Source organism: Aedes aegypti, chromosome 1 (assembly GCF_002204515.2).
Source record: "Aedes aegypti strain LVP_AGWG chromosome 1, AaegL5.0 Primary Assembly, whole genome shotgun sequence".
In the NCBI taxonomy this organism is placed as follows: Eukaryota; Metazoa; Arthropoda; class Insecta; order Diptera; family Culicidae; genus Aedes; species Aedes aegypti.
The window spans coordinates 307,970,592-307,991,452 of NC_035107.1; the positions used below are offsets into that span (position 1 = coordinate 307,970,592).

At 42.9% G+C, this 20,861-nt stretch overlaps 2 protein-coding genes across 5 annotated transcripts in view; one reads left to right on the top strand and one right to left on the bottom strand.

Annotated features, from left to right (window-relative positions):
• The window catches only part of LOC5564210, a 209,711-nt gene that overhangs the window by 134,920 nt on the left and 53,930 nt on the right, over window positions 1-20,861 (bottom strand). The window lies entirely within an intron of this gene.
• Window positions 1-20,861, top strand: part of LOC5564410 — a 132,156-nt gene that overhangs the window by 67,263 nt on the left and 44,032 nt on the right. For all 3 annotated transcript variants that reach the window (XM_021838488.1, XM_021838487.1, XM_021838486.1), the window contains exons 3-5: window positions 18,132-18,355; window positions 18,420-18,572; window positions 18,740-18,869. In XM_021838488.1, the coding sequence (XP_021694180.1) occupies window positions 18,132-18,355; window positions 18,420-18,572; window positions 18,740-18,869 (507 nt within the window). The remainder of the gene's footprint in view (window positions 1-18,131; window positions 18,356-18,419; window positions 18,573-18,739; window positions 18,870-20,861) is intronic.

Consider the following 20,861-nt stretch of genomic DNA (forward strand, 5'->3'; position numbering starts at 1 on the left):
CAATGAGCACTTCCACAGTTATTAACTGCGAGATTTCTTTGCCAAAGTTGCAATTTTCGCATTCGTATATCGTGTCACCAGTTCGATGATACTCTATGCCCAAGGAAGTCAAGGAAATTTCCATTAAGAATCCTGGACCGACTGGGAATCGAACCCAGACATCTGCAGAATGGCTTTGCTTAGTAGCCACACGGCAAAAGAAGGCCCCATGCCGTCCAGCAACTCAAGAGCAATAAGGCAGATTGTTGTGGTATTAAAGTTAAAGTCACTGGATGTACCTGAAGGAGTTAATCTTTTGTTCACCTTTATATTCTTCTGCAATATTTATTCTTTTTGGCTCACAGATTTCTATAAGAATTACATCGAGATTTTCGTTCATGGATTTTTACAAGAGTTGGGTTGGGTTTTTTTTTCTAACGATAGGTACTTTGTATTTCCACAAAAAAAAACTCTGGAGGAAATCTTGAGAGAATTCCTGTGAAAATTACTAGAGTAATCAGCGTTGGACTGCTAAAGATTTTGTTCGTGGTACTCTAGATAAATTACTTCAAGAATATCATTAGAAACTGCTAGATGAATTTCCGAACGAATCTGTGAGAATGAATGCGGCTCTACACCATTTGGCATAAAACCATTTGGAATAATGGCCATTTGGCATAACGTCATTTGGCATAATGGTCATTTGGCATAATAGCCTTTTTGCATAACGGCCATTTTGCATAATTTAGAAACAAAAACATATATTTTTTTACTTGTTTTTAACTATGAACCGTGGTATAGGCTAACCAGCCGAGTGGAAGTTTAACAACTACCGGAAAGCTAAACATTACATATACTCTGCAATTAGATTAAATGGACAAATTGATGTGAAGTTTTGCGAAAAAGTTACACGTCTTCTCAGTGAGAATCGAAATCATGACTCCCTGATCTCTAGTTAGGGCGCGTTATCTCTACGCCATGAGAAGACTCATGGACGCAGAAGTTAACCTGAATTCGATTTCAGCTCAATAATCACGCGGTCCTTTTTCGCAAAGTGCACCTCTTTCGGAAGAATTAGATGCCCATCCAAACACAACGCTTTCTATTTATATCCAATGCCTAGCCCGAGAGCGCATTATTGTTTAGGAATTGAAATAGCACACTACACTAGCCAGCAACTGCGCTGGCTGAGGTTTCTATTGTGTGGACTTTCAATGGGTCGCGACGTTCTCAAACGACCGGTTACGGAACATGAGTCCGTTGCTCGATAATTTTAATTTTATTTTAATTTATCGATATTTTTTTTGTTTTGCTTTATATTAGAGTATATTGAGAGATATATCAAATAGTTATGGGTTTTTGTTTTGCTTTATATTAGAGTATATTGAGAGATATATCAAATAGTTATGGGTAGGCTCGTGGCAATAATGCGTAGCGGGCTGTCCTCATTCAGCGCAAAAGTCACAAATTGTACGTTGGAGGCTGATTGGTGGTCGTCCATAAACCACGTAGCCATATAGGGGAGATGGGTCTGAGCAATGGCCACGGTTCATACAATTTTTTTTAATGAACGAGAGTTCCAGATGTAAGGGTCTGAAAATTCGAACAAAAAAATGACCAAGTGGTTTATGGACAATCTCTTGATGAAAACGTCAACAACCTAAAGGCACTATTTGTCCCGTCTTAGATAGAGAAAGGTAGAGAATATATCTGGAGACTTATCGGAGTCATTCAATCACCTTCTTTCTAACATGAGCTGGTCTTTTGAGTTTGCAGTTTAGCGAATCATAACTCTTATACCAATGTAAATGAACATTGATCAGGGTGTACCTATGATTCACTATGCTGCAAACTCAAAAGAACAGCTAATAATCGAAAAAAGGTGGAATATCTTAATTATGTTTGCAGCATAACTATAAGGCAAAGCACCCTTCTTGAAATTTCCCTTCTTCGGAAAATTGGCTGTTTTTCATACTAAACAAGCATGGTTAATTTATGTGCTCTCAAAGTTTAGGAAGAAGAAATTAAAATATTAATTGAATGTTCAACCCTACGCGCAATGCTTGCAAATCAAAAAGTTCAAAACAAATTGAGGAGGTTAGAAGCAAAGGGGTGTAAGTGACATTGCATACGAATTATATGGGATCAAAGAGGACACTGTTCGTTGCATGCACAATTTTACTTGGTAGGGGTGTGTAGTTTTTTCGTGCTAAGTGAGACAGTTTCAAATAACTGCGTTTGAACTACAAATAAATGGAAAGAGTCGTTCTGAGAGCAACATTACTCGGGAGGTCACTCTCATGAGACAAACTCGATGTTCCTCACATGATGCGATGCGAATGAGTACTCACAGCTTCAAGCGGGGTTTGAAAAGTACCGGTCGGCAGTTCTACTGAAAATTAATTTAAAGAGACATAAGCCACGTAGTATGAGGGAATTCAAACCAAACTCTACACTTCAAACAATTTTTCATGGATGAAAATATACGATATAATATATATTTCCATGGATGATAATATAATTTTTATAATAATAATTTTCTGAATCGATTAACCAAATAAAAAAAAATGAATAGAGAATTTTCAACAATATCAAACATTGTTGGTGTTCACGCACATAGAGCGAAGGGTTCGTATAATCAACCCGGTATCGACGGGGACTCGCGCGGTGATATTTTCACTAATAATCACTACTAATTTCGCGGTAAGTAAACAACACACTTTATTTGGGAATCAAAGCACAAGCGGGTTCCGACCGAACGCGGCGAAGGTTTATTTAATACTAACTTGCTCAGCTGTTCTACTGGCTAGAAGTGGTAAGATCACAACACACGATCGGGAGGCGATCGGTACCTAAAGGCCTATTACATATACCGTACAGAGGCAATAGTGTGCGGTAAGGCATTGCGTTCGATTGTGTGCTGTTCTGGCGGTGAGTGACCACCCAGTAGGGTGGCTCTCGCAACATAATTTAATATTCTAAAATGTTTGGCGCAATCATACGCCGGCCGCCTTGAAACCTATGGATTTCAATAAATTTGTTATTCTAATCTGTACCTAGTTTTCTAAACGAATCTAACTAATTCAACGGCTCTAATCACTAGACGATTCTTCAGTGATATCTTAATTCATTTTACCTTCTGATACTGTTGGAATGCCGTTCTCAAAACGGCTCGTGGGAGATGGTGCTGCTTCGTGACGAATACGACGGCTTCTGGGCACATCGCAAAGGGGTTGGTGGTTGCTTCTTGCGGGATCTGATCTTCAGGTGCGTCTGCGACTTGATTGCTGACTAACGGCGGTGTGCCATTCCGGTACTTCTACGGGTCTGATCGATTCCTCTCGTGGAAGGCGATGACGATACTCCGAGCGAGATACCATCGATCGCTAAGGGGACATCTTCAGGGTGGAATTCGGTCGTCCTGCGGTTGCCTTGCTGTCGTCCTCGACGACGGGGAAGGGCTTCGTTCGTTGCTGCAAATGAGAGGGTGCTTTTTCACTTGGATTTATGTACAATACAACAACTTGCCTGGAGCGGAGGCCCTCGTGGCCTCCGCGACCGCTACCAGCGGCGATGACGGTGTCCAAACGGATGACATACGGTGCGATACTGACCAAATCGGTTGCCAAAGATGAAACCAAACGGTTGCGGTGAGCTCTTACCGCTTCTTGGGCTGATCGGGCGGCTACAGTGACGGTCATAGAGTTGGCCAAACTCCGACTGACGCTACAGCTCGCTAAACCAGCGGATTGTTGCAGGTTGTACCTCGGCGAGATGGAACGGATTAGTTTCGCAACGTAACGTATCCGATGGACTCGGAAACAAACGGGTTGCTTCACACGGATTGACAGGACTTCTTGACTGGACTGAACGCTCACAACTACCTTCACCAACGGATGTTTATACCTCGGAACGATGACTTATGGACAGGGTCTTGGATGGAAGATCAAGGCTGGCTCCAAACGATACGCTGTCCCGGAGACCCGGGACGGGTAGCACGACAACTATGGGGTATGGAAATTCCTTAAGCTTTTTGAAATATTCATAAAACACTAAACTTACTGGGATGCGGAGGCCCTAGGGACCTCCGCGGGTGCCGAAGCACCACCGGTGAAGGCGAATTATGCCTCATCGCTGGTAGATGTTGCGTTATCCCTTATCGGAAGGACGCAAATCTTCGATATCGCTCTTCGGAATACCCCATTCGCAGTGCGTACGTCTACCACGCGGATGTTATCGTCAGAGCCTCGGTATACTTCGGTGACCCGACCTAGGTTCCACTTCAGCGGCGGAAGCCGCTCGTCCATCAACAGAACCATGGTTCCGACGGTGATGTTGTCTCGTTGTCGAGTCCATTTTGTCCGGTTGTGCAAATCGGACAGGTAAAGTGTGCTCCACTTCTTCCAGAGCTTCTGGCTATAGTTCTGAGACCATTGCCAGACGGTTAGGCGGTTTGCTGGAACATTCTCCAGATCGGGTTCAGCAATCGCTGTCAGTGGACGTTGAACAAGAAAATGTCCGGGCGTGAGTGCTTCGAAGTCTCCAGGATCGTTGCTTAGTGGAGTGAGAGGCCTGGAGTTTAACACAGCTTCGATTTGCGGAAGCACTGTCTGCATTTCATCATACAGCAGCGTCCGACTACCGACGATCTTCTTGAAGCTGTTTTTGAAGCATTTCACGGCAGCTTCCCATAGACCACCGAAATTGGGCGATCTGGCCGGGATGAACTTAAATTCAATCTCTTTATCTGCGGCGTTGCTGGCTACAGCATTCTGGAACTGTTGCTGCTCGAACAAATTCAACAGCTGTCGTAGTTCCCTCTTTGCTCCTACGAAATTCTTGGCATTGTCGCACATGATCACGGCTGGACGACCTCGACGGGCAGTGAATCGTCGTAATGCCGCCAGAAATGCCGCTGTGGTGAGATCGGCGACTAACTCGACATGAACGGCCTTGGTAACGAGGCAAACGAATATTGCTACGAAGCATTTAACGGGACCACTACGGCGCTGCGGATAGGACACCAGGAACGGGCCGCAATAATCTACACCGACCTTGAGAAATGGTGGTGCCGGATTCACTCTTTCCGGTGGCAGCTCTGCCATCAGCTGTTCTTGACATCTGGGCTTGATCCGGAAGCAGGTGACGCACTCATGTAACACCTTTCGTACGAGGTTGCGAATATTCGGGATCCAAAACCTTTCTCTGGTACTTGCGATGACGACTTGTTGTCCGGAGTGAAGCATCTTCAGATGGTAATGGCGGACTACCAACGTGGCGAGGGGATGACGGTGATCGAGTATCATCGGATGTTTCCGATTTTCGGAAACGGCTGCGTTCCGGAGCCGGCCGCCAACGCGCAGTATGCCGTCTCGGAGATTTGGATTCAGCGGAGATATTCTCGAGGATTCTTTCACCTGATCCTCCCGGGACAGACTTGCTATCTCCTGCGGGAAACATTCTTGTTGCGACAGGCGGACTAACTGCAAAAGGGCGTCTTCGTATTCTTGCGTGCTGATGCAACCGAACTTCCTTGTATTCCGGTTGGCTCTCTGGGAGTTGTGGCGAAAGCGACGAATCAACGCTACGAGTCGAACTGATGAAAACAGCGAGGAACGAAGCGAGAAGATTTCACTCGGAGTTGCGACTTGCAGCGGTAAGGCAACGGACTTTCTTTCTTCGAGGGAAGCTGGATCAAGCTGCTCTGCGGCGACTTCTGAATTCTCAGGCCAGAACTCTCGACTTTGACGCAACCAAACTGGCCCACTCAACCACAAAGAGTGGTATTCAAGCTGTGTTGCTGATATACCTCGCGAAAGCACATCAGCTGGATTTTCTATCCCTGCGACATGATTCCAGGTTCCACCTTTGGTCAGGTGTTGGATCTCGGACACTCTGTTCGCGACGAAAGTCTGCCATCGGGACGGTGTTGACGCAATCCAGAACTTCACGATGTTGGAATCGGTCCAGAAATACGACGGGATAGCCAACGCGGTCGCTTTGCTTGTCTTCTCATAGAGATGGCTCAGAAGGAGGGCGGATGAAAGCTCTAGTCGGGGCGTCGACTGCTTACGTTTCTTCTTCTTCAGATCTTCCAGTGGCGCAACTCGTGATTTCGACATCATCAGCTGAATTCGCACAGAACCGTCAGCGTAGGTACATCGAAGGTATAGGCAAGCGCCGTATGCGCTATCGGAAGCGTCGCAAAATCCATGCCATTCGGTCGAGACACACTCCTTGGTATATCCGACCCATCGAGGAATACTGATGGACTCTAGGGCGCTGAGGTTCCTACGATACTCCAACCAGAAAGTTTGCAGGTTCTCCGGGAGCGGATCATCCCAATTCGCATTCAGCTTCCACAAAGTCTGGATGAAGATTTTGGCTTCGACGATTACCGGTCCTATCAGTCCCAAGGGATCAAAGAGTTTGGACGCATCGGAAACCACACTTCGTTTAGTAATCACCGACGCTGAATTCCACTTGGGCAGCGTGAAATAGAAATTATCGGACGACGGACACCATACAAGGCCCAGTGTCTTTACGGTAGCTGTTAGCAGCGGTGAATCCATTTCGTAGAGGACCCGATCGTCTCGCAGATGCGATTGTAGCTCGCTCAGGACTTCTCCGCAATTCGAATTCCATTTTCGCAGCGTCATTCCAGCAGAATCGGTAAGCTTGACCATTTCCTCAACTAGCTCCTTGCCTTCCTCTGGGCTGTCGACGCCGGTGATCATGTCATCGACGTAAAAGTCTTTCCGAACTACCTTCGCTGCGACTGGATGCGTGGATTCTCCGTCTTCTGCTAGCTGTACCAAGCAACGTGTAGCGAGAAACGGAGCGGATGCGGTACCGTACGTAACGGTCGTCAGCTGGAATACCTCGATTGCCTCATCTGGCGTGGCTCTCCACAAAATCAGTTGTAGCTTCTGATCAGGTGGACACATGTTGATCATCCTGTACATTTTCGCTACGTCGGCTACGATACCGATCCGGTGTAAGCGGAAACGAGCATGTATCGAAATCAAGTCGTCTTGGACTACGGGACCTACCATCAGTCCATCGTTAAGCGAAGCACCGGACGTAGTCTTGCACGAAGCATCAAATACAACGCGCAGTTTGGTTGTTGTGCTATCCGGCTTCAATACAGCATGGTGCGGTAGAAAGTAATTCACTGACCCTGACAGTTCCTCCTCGTTTACCTTCTTCATGTGGCCCATCGCCGCGTATTCCTCCATGAACTCGCAATACAACCTCTTCAGCTCTGGATTTGTAGCGAACCGCCTCTCTAAGCTCATGAATCGACGCTCCGCTATGCATCGAGAATCTCCCAGGTGCCCGATAATGTGCTCTTTCTTGGGCAGAGAAACGACGAAGCGTCCGTCGTCATCTCGAACGGTCGTTTGCTTGAAGAACTCCTCGCATGTGGACTCTTCCACTGAATAGATGCTCGCTAGATGACAGCTCTCTAGCTCCCAGAACCGAGAAAGTTGCTCTTGGATTTCGGACATGGAACACAATGACGCAGATGGTGAACCTGCGGAGATCGCACTGTTGGAAATGCGACCGGAAACGATCCATCCAAACACAGTGTTTTGGAACGTCGGACCATCTTCGTCGAGTCTAAATCGCCCATCTTGCAACAGATCCAAGTAATACTCGGCACCGATGATCATATCGATGTCCGAAGTCTTGTAGAACTCGGGGTCAGCTAGTACAACGTTGTCCGGCAAGTTCCACTGGCAAGTATCAAACCCTTCACACGGGAGCGGAATCGTTAGCCTTGACAAAACGTTGAATCGCATAACTTCCTCGAAATCCGAAATACTGGCGAAACGAGGGCAAACTGTAGCGCAGACAGCTTTCTGGGAAACGCTTCCTGAACCACCGATTCCCTTCACAGCGAGATAGTCAGGGAATTCGCTCAGGTCCATGCGTCGGCAAAAATCGGAGGTAACGAAACAATACTGCGAGCACGAGTCTAGCAGTGCTCTGGCCAGCATTGAGCAGCCGTTGGCATCGCAAACCCGCACTATGGCGGTTGATAATAGGACTTGACGTGTGGAAGGATTTGTTTGTGTTGGAAGCGCTACAGTGTGTTGCTGTGTGTTTGATTGGTCTGTGGCGATCTGTGGGTTGGTGCTATGCGATTGTGTTTGAACGATTGATAATGAAGTGCTGGGTTCGGTGTGGTTTGTGGTTGGTGCTTTCTGGTGTGTTGGTGGATTCGGCTGTGCTTGCTGTGTCTGATGTTGCTGTTCACTTGGGGGTCTTTTTGTCGTCTGTGGAACGGAGGATTTCGGGTTGACACTGTAGTCCGCGTGAAGCATAGTATGGTGCCTCTTCCCACACTGACGGCATGATCCTTTGCTGCAGTTCCGCGCCAAGTGACCTGACGATAGGCAATTCATGCACAGGCCGTTCTTCCGTACTGCGTCGTAGCGTTCCGAGATCTTCCACTTCTGGAACTTGTTGCACATGAACGCCGAATGGAATGGTTCCGAACAGAAACAGCAACGACCAAAGGATGTTGATGAGTTGCTGACGCTAATCTTGGGCTTCTTCGCTTCGACGGGGGAGGGTTTGCTCGCATCAACTGATTGAAGAACCGCACAATGATTCTTCAGGAAGTTCATTAGGTTTCGGTAGGTGGGCACTTCCTTGGAGTTGTGTGACGACTCCCAAAATCGTAGGGTGACGCCATCAAGCTTCGAGCAAACCATATGCACTAGGATAGTGCTCCAGCCATTGGTGTCCTGTCCCAGCTTTTGCAGCATCTGGAGATTCTTCTCAAAGTCGCTGATTAGCTGGCTCAGCGCTTCGTAGCTTTCTTTCCGCATCGGTTCTATGCCGAAGATGGCATCGAGATAAGCCTTCACGATCAGCTTTTCGTTATGGTAGCGATCTTCCAATGCAGCCCAGGCAACTACATAATTGGCGGCGGAAAGTTCAATGGAGCTGACTTCCTGAAGTGCCTCTCCGGTCAACGATGAACGAAGGTAGGTAAACCTGTCCATGTCGGTGAGTTCCCGGTTTTGATGGATCAAGCTTCGAAATGCATCTCGATACGATACCCAGTCTCGAAGTCTTCCGCCGAACGTTGGTAGCTTAATCTCCGGCAGCTTCACCTTCGAGAACGTAGTTCCAGCCATGCTCGACGTCCCAGGATGATCCAAAACTTTCTTCGGACGCCGTTCCATTAATGCTGATTTGGCCTTGCAATAACGGTTCTGCACATCATTGGTGATGGCTAAACCTTCTTCCTCCCTCTCTTTCGATGCATTCGCCAGCCTTGCCTTACGAGCCTTCTCGGATTCATCCGGATCTGGAACTTCGTCTTCAGCTACTTCATCCATCAGCACTTCAATCTTATCGCGCACTTCAAAGAATTCGGTCACAATACTTTCAAGCAGCTGCAAACGAACTTCAACTTCCCTTCTATCACGCTCTTCATTAAAGTCACTTATGAACTTCTCCACCAGTTCTAAACTATTTTGAAGGCGTTTCTCCCGCTTCAACAAACTTCTCAAGTCTTCGGGTTTCATTGTCACTGTTCTATTGCACTAGCAAGTCTCACCAAAGTCACTGTGAAAAGTTATCGCACAGGAAGTTCGTTTGCACTGTTTACAATACACTGCACTACTCACTAAATCACTGAGCTGCTGCGAGAAAATTCACCTCTCTGGACCACTGTGCACTGGTGACAACGAATCGACTCCACGTTCCACGCGCCGCGAGACGAACTGACCGACCCAATGACAACAGCGAAGGGGAATACAACCAACGAAAATGAGCCAACCGGTTACCAGCGGAATCCAAGACCAACTAGCAACGAACAAACCACAGGGACCAAGTAATCGTGAATCAAAAAACACAGTTTCGCATGCAAATTGATCGTTTTATTATCAATCACAGCGTAATCTCTTTACCCACAGTCTAATGGCAATCTTCATGCATAGAAAGCCACAGACCCACACATGCACTGTACTTCCCTGAATTGCAGCTTGTCCGTGGTCACTGTTGTCCTCTGATCGCCGTGTCCGTCCCAAGGTGGTTGCACCAAAAGCCACGCAAAAATCGTCTCTGTTGTCCTCTCCCAATAGCTGCAAAATCACCATCCACTTTCTTCACTTCCAATGGCCGGTTTACACAAAAACCGCGCGCCACAAATCACTTATCGTGATGGCGAAATTTCACTTCACTAAGGCGCTTTTGTCCGGCACTAGCGTCCTTTTCTCAACCGCGAAACACTTCTAAACTACGCGCAACTGTCCGACACCGCGATTGATCCGGCTCGAAGGACCATTTATGTTCACGCACATAGAGCGAAGGGTTCGTATAATCAACCCGGTATCGACGGGGACTCGCGCGGTGATATTTTCACTAATAATCACTACTAATTTCGCGGTAAGTAAACAACACACTTTATTTGGGAATCAAAGCACAAGCGGGTTCCGACCGAACGCGGCGAAGGTTTATTTAATACTAACTTGCTCAGCTGTTCTACTGGCTAGAAGTGGTAAGATCACAACACACGATCGGGAGGCGATCGGTACCTAAAGGCCTATTACATATACCGTACAGAGGCAATAGTGTGCGGTAAGGCATTGCGTTCGATTGTGTGCTGTTCTGGCGGTGAGTGACCACCCAGTAGGGTGGCTCTCGCAACATAATTTAATATTCTAAAATGTTTGGCGCAATCAGTTGGTTAAAATATTCTTTAAGAAATCAATATTCTGCAAGAAATTGAAATTCACCGAATTCTCCCGAAAAAAAAACGAAGACTATGTGATCATCATGAAGCTGACCAAGTTACCCAATTTGATGAATTTCCAACCTATTTCAAACATTTTTTCAGGTTGATATATGTTCCAAAAGTCTGACAAATTTACAGATCATCAAAACTTATTCGAAAAACTTTTCGACAATTAAAACAAAATAATGATTGTTTGCGATATTCTTTTCAAAAATTCTGATTTTTTCGATACACCAAAACACCAAAATCTTAGGAGTATCAAACGAGGTATAGTTTTCTTCAAAAATGTTAATATTTTGCAGATAGACATTCTGATCCTCCTCTGGTTGGTTGGTTGGTTTGACTTTATTAACGAGATTTTTAGCCCTGGGCTAGTTCATCTCGGGACCAACGGCTTTACTTCCCTTCCGAAGGAAGTCGTCACTATAACTTTTTACGTCATAAGTGACTATGTCGGGGATGGGATTCGATCCCAGGTCCTCGGCGTGAGAGGCGAGTGTTCTAACCACTACACCAGGTCCGTCCCCAGATCCTCCTCTATTTGATGTATATTTCTTCATTTTTGATACATTTTTGGACCAAAAATACATTTAGATTTGGATTTGTAAAACCAAATGGTTGTAAAATATTTAAGCAATTATAAAATTGAAAACCCCAACAGAAAGCTTTAATTTTACCTTTTTCCCTAGTGAATCGCGTGATGATGGCTGCATCCCAAAATATTGGAAACCTATGTCCAAAATTTACTTTTTTGATTCTCTTCATCGATGGTTGGATATCGATGAAGAGAATTAGTGCTGCAACACACACAGCACGAGCGGTAAAATGAACGTCCAGAAACACAACAAAAAAACTGTGAAATGAATGTCGTCTGGGCAAAATTAAAAACAAAAATGGTAGAGCCCATTTTAAAGTTACGCTCTTTTGAAGGTATACGTTCACAAATTCAAAGGGAATCAGTGATATTGAAACTATTTTTCATGTATCGTGATTTCCAGAAGAAATATTTCATCAAAACTAGGTTCAAAGAGGGTTTGTCTAGAGATTTTCAACCTCTGGGCGGATTTTTGAATTAAAAGAATAAAAAAAATGGAGTTACGCCCTTTTAGTGGCATAACCATCAGAAGTACACAATAGTTAGCCCAAACTTCTAAAGTTTTCTTTCAAGCATAGTTACGTTTAAAAAAAAATGGAATATGAGTGCTCAAGTTGACCAAATTATGCTATAAAACTTTTTTCACGGTTCATAATAATATAATATTGGTTCAGTAATGCCTTACAGCGTTTGAGCCCATGGAAAACAAAATTAAGTGTGAAAAGCTTCTGTGACCTGAAGTCGTTAACAACATTTGAACATGATTAACGATATTAAAATGCCCCTTTAATCTTTTCAAAATTAGTGCTTCTTATGGTTATACCTTGAACAGGGTGTAACTGTAAATGATGTCATTCTTTTGATTCAAAATTCCGCACAGAGGTTGAAAATTACTGGACAAACCAACTTTGAGCCATGTGTTGATAGTATGTTTCTTCTGATAATCACGATAATTAAACGGTTCAATATCCTTTGCTTAATCCATTCCCAGCTTAATCATAGAGAACGATTGTCGAGCACAGAATTAATGAAGATTTTTTTCTGATAATAAAGGTCGGAGAGCACCGTGGCTCTAATTGCTTATCTGATGACAGATACGCGTATTTCGACTACCACTTTATAATCTTTTGCAGTGTCAGTTCCTCGCATCCATGGTGAGTGCGTATAAGTCAAAAGATTAGCTATTGGGCGGAATTAAAAGGTACAATATTCAAATCTGCATTTTTCATTATCTTCATTATCATTGAGATTCCACTCAAAGGGTTCAAATACGTAAAAGAGTCAACCATCGATGATCTTTGGCCCTAAGACAACAACTCGGTCGCCATCTATCGATTTAACAACATATTTATTTCAGAAATGGTCGGTTTGCGTGGAATGCGTGAAAATGTTTTCCAAATTAGTTTTCTATCAATCCATAGATAAATTGAACGAAAAGTTACTTTGGAGACTATTGTGCTTAAAAAGTCTCTTGAGAGTGCGTCAAGAAAGCCCGAGCTGTCGTCCGTGTTTTTTTTTTTCGGGTCGCGCGCCTATTTTTTTTTTCTGAGTGCTAGCCGAGCAAACGAGTGAAGCTGAAAGTGGATTGTGGCTGCTCAGTCAAGGATAACGGATCAATTGGTGAGCTCGTTTCATGCTACTATTTCTAATCTATAAAATATGTATGACTGCACATTTAATCGTTACAATGGGGGGATGTAAATATGATGTTTCAACAAACTATGGATGGTTCGTCACTGTGAGTGTCGACACAAACTCTGATTCATGATTAATTTATGTTTAACATTTTTTTCAGAACACCCCTTATATACCTTTATTTTTGTAATTAAAAAAACTTTGAATGGTTCGACACTACAAGTGTAGACTTGCGAAAGGTTCACTTTATTCAACAAACTTTGGATGGTTCGCCACTGTAAGTGTCGACATAAGAATAAGAGTGTTCTATGATGTCCCAACCAATTGAGTCTTTTGTTTCTTTTCAAATGAGTAAAATATAATAACACATGCTTTCGTACTGACAGCTGTAGGAATGTTACATTTAGGTATTTGTTCAACAAACTTTGAATGGTTCGTCACCTCAAGTGTCGGCATAATTTTCCTCTACATAGAAATTATATGAACAATTATATTTACGTATAAGCATGTATATATCTCACAAATCATTGTTTATCATGGTCTAATCGCTTATCAAAGTGAATCCTTTGACCCAACGATCCTCCCCATTAACAAACATCCCTCCCAGTAACCTTTGTGGAGATGCAGAGGCAAACACGGTCTCCAAATAGCAAAGGTTACACACTAACATTCCTTCCCTCAATCCCACCTGACTGCAAGGACGTGGCCGGCGCCGTTATTGACCTTGTATAAATAGAGGCACTGAATTATGCACACTGAAGAAGATTATGGCCAATCCCAGCTGAACTTCTAGTTGATTCTTTGTGCATTTTCACTGACTTCGGTCAATCACGGAATAGCAACCATTGATATGTGTAGTCAGTCTAAGCTAAGCTAAGCTAAGCTTTTGCAGTGTCAGTTCCTCGCATCCATGGTGAATTCGTATAAGTCAAAAGATTAGCTATTAGGGCGGAATTAGAAGGTACAATATTTAAATCCGCTTTTTTCATTCTCTTCATTATCATTGAGATTCCACTCAAAGGGTTCAAATACGTAAAAGAGTCAACCATCGATGATCTTTGGCCCTAAGACAACAACTCGGTCGCCATCTATCGATTTAACAACATATTTATTTCAGAAATGGTCGGTTTGCGTGAAATGCGTGAAAATGTCTTCTAAATTAGTTTCCTATCAATCCATAGATAAATTGAACGAAAAGTTACTTTGGAGACTATTGTGCTTAAAAAGTCTCTTGACTTTTTGAAAACTTGCACTGATTTCTAAAAAAGCTGCTTGTTATGTTTTGCGGATTTAAAAAAAATTGCTCAAGCTGAGGGCCTCACAAGTAATCGGATCAACATACGGTTTAGAGGTTATTGTGGAATCTTTTGGGGTTAACACAAGTCAGAGAACGATATTTTACACATCTAACAACTTTTCAACTGATATCTTATACATAATGCATAAGTAACTCTAATAATTAGGACGTTTTCATCAAATCAAACGGATGTTAGTAGGTGAAAAACATTAAAATAAAAATAAACTGCTTATGTTTAGAATAGCAAATGGACTGCTTTCTTATGATAAATCTTCGAGCTGTTTAGTAGAATACCTATAAGTAGATAAAAAAACCGAATTTAGTACTATACCATTTTATTCCACTAGAGTTTGTATCCTTTGACAGATACGCGTATTTCGACCTCAACTGTAAGGCCGTCTTCAGTGTCGTGTACTAGTCGAGTGCGAGATCAAACTACATGATTTTACGTTAATTAGTGAACAATATATTTGCATACATTTAAACATAAAATTTTGTAACAATCGTTCTGATTATCCTACAAGAGCCCTTACCAGTATTCTGTGATAATTGGGTCCCTTCGCCATCTTGATCATAACTTTGTGGGAATCTTGCTAGAATTGTATGCCCTCTCAGAATTCTATAATAATCCCAATCTGTGATAATCCTATCTACGCTTCTGTGAGTATAATGTCCTGAACAAGCATTGCAGAATTTGCTCTTATTTGATTTCGAAACACGATCAAAGCAAGCGAAGCAAAACATTCCAAGTGTATAGGCAATGTTCAGCAAGTTGTAAAAAGCTCGATAAATAACAGCTGCGAATGAGAGCCCCAAAGAGGGAGCGACGATAAAACCCATTGGTCTACTTCAATTTCCGTTGAGGGTAGGTGTTTTATTACGCTGGTATGGTCGCCCAGGTTTAGAGATTGTTTTTATGGTTTCAATGATTCAGTGTTAGCCCCCCAATTCAATGATAGCTGTAGCAGTATGTGATAAATAGGTTCTCTTGATGTGCTGCGGATCATGATTGTTGAAAAAAGTGATAAGACAGAGATACTCTCAATTTTCTTCGAATTCAATCCCTGGCCCTGAAAACTGAGGATCCTATTCTCTGAGCATGAGTTTTTTTTAAGAAATTTGCTCAGGATTATGTAAGAATTCTTCCCAAGATTTCGTGCCAGCTGTTCAGGGGTTTTCAAAAACTTTGAAGCTCTCAATAGTTCAATTATTTTGGTGAGATATGCACAAAATTTGTTGTTGATAACAAACGGAAAATATTCCTCGATTTTCGAGGAGAAATACTCTTATTAAATAAGCTATCAACCACAATGGAAACGCACGTTAGTCAAACGTGCTTGGACAGCAAAGCAAAAAATGTGCATTCCCTAGCATATGTATATCACACCGCTACGCTACGCTCACCAGAACGTGGAAGTCAACAGAATAGGCCAGTAGCGCTGTTCTCAAGCACAACAAACAAACATTTCTAAAGAGTTCGCATAATCGCTTTGACGACGTTCTGTAGCACGCTGACACACAAAACATATGGGTTAAATGTCGCAATCTGACATTGAGGCGGAGCGTGAAGGTCCTCTTGGCCTCCCTCTAGGCGATATATCTAAAGAGTTTTGTTAGGTAGCCGCTGTCATCGAATCGTTCCGTTATTAACCCCAAAATTACCCGCGTCATCATCGTGAGGAATAGAGAAGAACTTGGCTAACAAACATGTTTGTTCAACACTCAAGGCACAATATTCTGCTTTCTGAGAAACGCTTTTGAATGTTTATCAATTCGCAATTATTATGTTGCTATTTATATCGAATTTTATGATATTTTGTGAACTCCGCGTTCCTTAATTAACGATTCCGGAATGTGGAACAATCCTTCATCAACAACAACCCATCGGAACCAGGTAGCAGATCGCCGAGAAGGAGCTGTCCTTGCACTTGATCGCCAGCGCCATAAGTAAAAGTCCTTAAACTGGCCGTTCGATCGATCTTGATTGGGTTAGCTAGCTGACCAAATTGCCATCCCCGAGGCGGCGGCAGTCATCAGAAACTAGTTCAATTCTGTGATCTTAGAGCGGAAATTGGAATCGGAGGAGGATGGAAGGGTGTGTATCAATCTGCAACTCGACTGCTGCTGGGCGAAGGAGATCTAAACCGGTTTCATTTCATTTCAACGGCTGCGACGATGACAACAATTTAGAACAGTGGCTCGTAATCGTCGGAGGATAACTGCACACTGTTGATAGAGAGATTGTTTTAATTTTAGTTGCAAAAGCTCTGATCAGAATCTCTAAAAAATAGCAGCAGGAGTATATTGAGTATTTCCTACCTTTCAATATTGCTCTTGATGCTTATAGCTTGATAGATACACGACGAAATACTCTTATCTGTCAAAACATTAGATAAGTATTAAAGCTGGATTAGAAGATACAAAATATTCAATCTACTCTAGATTCTGCATAGCATAGCATTAGCATAGACTGACTATACATGTCAATGGTTGCAACTCCGTGATTGATCGAATTTGTAAGAATTGAAATCTGATCCAAATGAATAAAGGATGGGACTTTCCGCTTATTCTCGAAGCGCACATTTTAGCAGATCTCATATCATTGATCAATAACAGCACCGGCCATGTCTTTACAGTCAGTAGGGATGGGGAAGGAATGTTAGTGTGTAATGATTGTTGTTACTAGAGATCGACAATACCTCTGCATCTCCACAATTACCACAGGAAGGGTATTCATTAGTGAAGGAGGAAAAAGATCTGGGAGTCACCTTTGATTGGTGATGCGATCCATGGACAAAACGATTGGTCTTGATTCCGTCATTCACTCGAAAACAGCATGCAACAGATCCAAAAGACAAAGTTGTAGGCTTCGTGGCCGTGCGGTTAGTGTTACCAAGCATTTAGCCGCATCGAGTCAAGGGGTGTGGATTCGATTCCCGCTCAGTCCGGAAAACTTTTCGTCAGAAATGTATTTCTACTGTGCCACTGAGCGTTGCATGCTAATCCGTTGTCTAGTGTGGGCAAATCGTCCACTGGAAGCATTGACATGTCGGTGTCTTTAAATATTACTCTACACAATCTACTTGAGATTCTGGTTTGATAAACCGCTCAGCTAAACATAGCTACACTTGACATCTTTGAAAAAGCAAATGAGACATAGATTTCACTTCCAAATATTCCCGAACAATTTATACAAATAAAAAAAAAAACAATATTTCTAACTTCATCATGATTTCAAAAATGATCACAGCGTTTACGTTAATTGAGAACCTCTGATGCAGCTAATCGAGTGAAACTACCTGAAACCGCATATCGGTCCCATCGTTGCTGAACTTCCTACTCATATGAGACATACATGCAGTTACAGACCAATGAAACTCCACCGCCCGGTTCGACACGGAATAAATAAGCTGTTTGATATTTGAGCGGGGAAAGAATCTGGGGAGGAAATCTGCGTTTTAATTATACATGTGTGGTTCTTTTTTTTATAATCCTGCCACCGCCGCTGGTTGAAAGCGAAAAAAACGATCACAATAGACCGAAATAACCGCAGGCAGATATGATATCTCTGCGGCTAAGCCGAACTTGCTCTAGAGCAGAACTTGAATCGAGAGATCCAGAGTGCGTCAGCTGTGAGCAAGCAACAGGTGAGAGTCGTTGACGTAAATGGATTTTGACGGGAACACGATGCATAGTGCGAATAATAAAGTATCCGTTAAAGCTGTTTATGAAAGCTATTTTGAATAAAACAACGAATAACTTAAACATACAAGTCCATGTCAATGGGATTTGTAATACGTACTCCCTATTAGCTTAATGTAATCGATCGTTCAAAAAGCTCAATAATAACCTTTGTTCCATCCTATCAGGTATCGCCAAATCAACCAGCTTCCGCAATACCAAATCCCTCATGGACGCCATCAACTCGCTGCAACCGTCGTACGAAAACAGCGGCCGAGCGTACTACGGCATTCTACGGACCTCGCAGGAAATCCCTTACGACAGTGCCATATTCCTGGCGACATCCAACGCCGCCACCGACAAGGAGCTCTCCCGTATGGCGGCCTTGACGTTACTCAAAAAGCGAATTCGTGTAAGTGTAACTAACCTTTACAATTGACCCTAAACTTTCTAACAACTGTTTCCTTCTACCGTAGCTCTACGTGATCTGGTTCGGTGACGAAGTGGACACCACCCTATCCGATCAGCACCTGGACAGTCAGAGCGGACTACATGAACTGGCCTACAAAACCGGAGGCCGGGTGATTCGATTCGAAATAGATCGACACTTCGGCAACAACCCCGTATTGGTAAATTTGTACCCTTTGACATCTACTACAACTGCTGGGGCAACTCTGGGTCGCTAACACGTCCACGCTTCAACAAATCTACTGCTAGCTAACACACATCTCGCCTCTAAGGACCTACTGAGAGTTCTGATCATCGATTTTCTCCTCATGCTCTTGGCCATTTTTAGACCACCCTCGTTTCGGAGAGCGACCTACACGGGCACCAGAGCATCCCGATCCCGGTCGAAGAGGACATCAACAGTTTGTACTTCAAGCTACACGGAGCACTGGACACGGCTACGCTGCGAACGCCCAATGGTGATTAGAAAACAAAACACAATACAAAACTTGACATTAAATGACGCTTTAAGTCTGTATTCGTGTGGGCGAACACGATACATCTCATTACGCTAAACTTATTCCATTGTCATCGTCCTGTTCTTGTTTGTTACTAAACACTCACACACATCCAAATCTCCAAACTACATAGCTGTTTCGATAGGAACCATTAGGTGATGAAATAGTATTCGTTCTATATTCGACTAAAGTAATGCAGCTTTGAAAAAGCTATTTTGCTATAAAATGCAGTACAAAAGAAGGTACTGACACAGTCCGCACGTTTCAAACCAGTTACAGCAACTTATGTGTAACCGAAACTGATTTTAAATAGGTTCATGTGAACCCATGAGCTCGAAATATTCCATCGGCAATTGGACAAAGGCTGAAATAACTATTTATTCTAAATCCCCCGTAGCACTACGTTAATTGGAAAAACATATTAATTGGTACCATCTGATGGATGAGACAGCAATGAGTTTCGTATATCGCAATAAGTGCGACATCTGTAATTGGCTTTTAACTAATGTTTCTTCAAAACTATTTGTCTGCCTAGTTGAAAAAGCATCGAACACTTAAATTATTCGTGAAGAAATGGAAACATGATGTTTAAGATTAATATGGACCGTTTCTGCATTCTGCAAACAGCCTCCAACAAGATTATGTATATTATTCATATAAGTTTTTGTTAAGTGAAATAGTTGCCAGTAAGATCAAAACATGTTATTATTGCCAGTTGGTAGGTTGTATCAGTTAGGCATTGTTTTAACGGATAGTTTATTAATTACGCGTTAAGGAGTTTAAATGAAAAAGGCAAATCAATCAATAACGAAAGAAGGCAGATTCACGAACGTTAGATTCTTTCAAGTGTTACACATAACGCCGACCATATGAATGTAGCTCTTTCATGCGTATTTATTCTACGAGGCCAGTGGGCCTCGTGGCCGTGCAGTCAGTGTCGTCAGACATTTAAACGCATTGTGTCATGGGGTTGTGGGTTCGATTCCCGCTTCAGCCAATGAAACTTTTTGTCAGGAACGTTTCTCGGCTGTGCCACTGGAGCATACTGGTCCGTTGTCTAGCGTTAAGTTACAATCTGTGCAGCCAAATAGCTGAAGATGGTGTCCGTGTCTTTTTTTTTAAACACGAAATGTTTCATGCTCATTTTCTGTGTTAAACGGAGCATAATCCACTATGGCTACTATTGGACATATGGCCAAAACCGGCGCTTCTACCATATATCAAAATGCCACTCTTTATTCAATTTAAGTTTTCTGAATTCGTGGTGCTTTCAGAATTCCACAGAAGACGAACTTCTGTATTTTTCTCTCCATCATGAAGGACACTTTATGATTTATCCTGTCAAGGTACATATTGCCAGATAGTTCTCTTTGACAAGGACATTATTTTTCGATCTACAGTGAAACATTCCCAATAGCTCTAAAATTGCACAGTTATAATCGAAAGACAGCGTGAGAGAAAAGCTCATAATGTTTTAAAAAATCCGTTGACGAATATAACAAAGTTGCTGAAAATACATCAAGTTGATTGTACATTTCCCAGAAACCCATACCCCACAATGAGACATTACCCAGAAAAAATGCTAACTAATGTTTAGGCTTTTAAAATCCTGGTAAATTGTAAATAGTAAATTTAACTAGAAAACCCCGGGAAAACCAAATTTTAGTTTTCATCGGCAGAACATTTTTTTACGACGTGGCTTCCGGTTTGTTGCAGTCTTTTATTTGTGGATTGGAGGATTTTTAAATCGATACTTCAATAAATTTATCAAATAAAGCGCCACCTATAGTCGGAAATGTAATAAAACCGTTTGGACGAATTTTACATATTTCGACGTTTTTTTTCTTACAAACTTCAAGCTCGTTTAGTTCCTCCTTAGATTTGATGGATTAGCTCAAATTTCCATAGTAGTTTTTGGTAGTATGACCATTATGGGCCACCTAATGCACACCA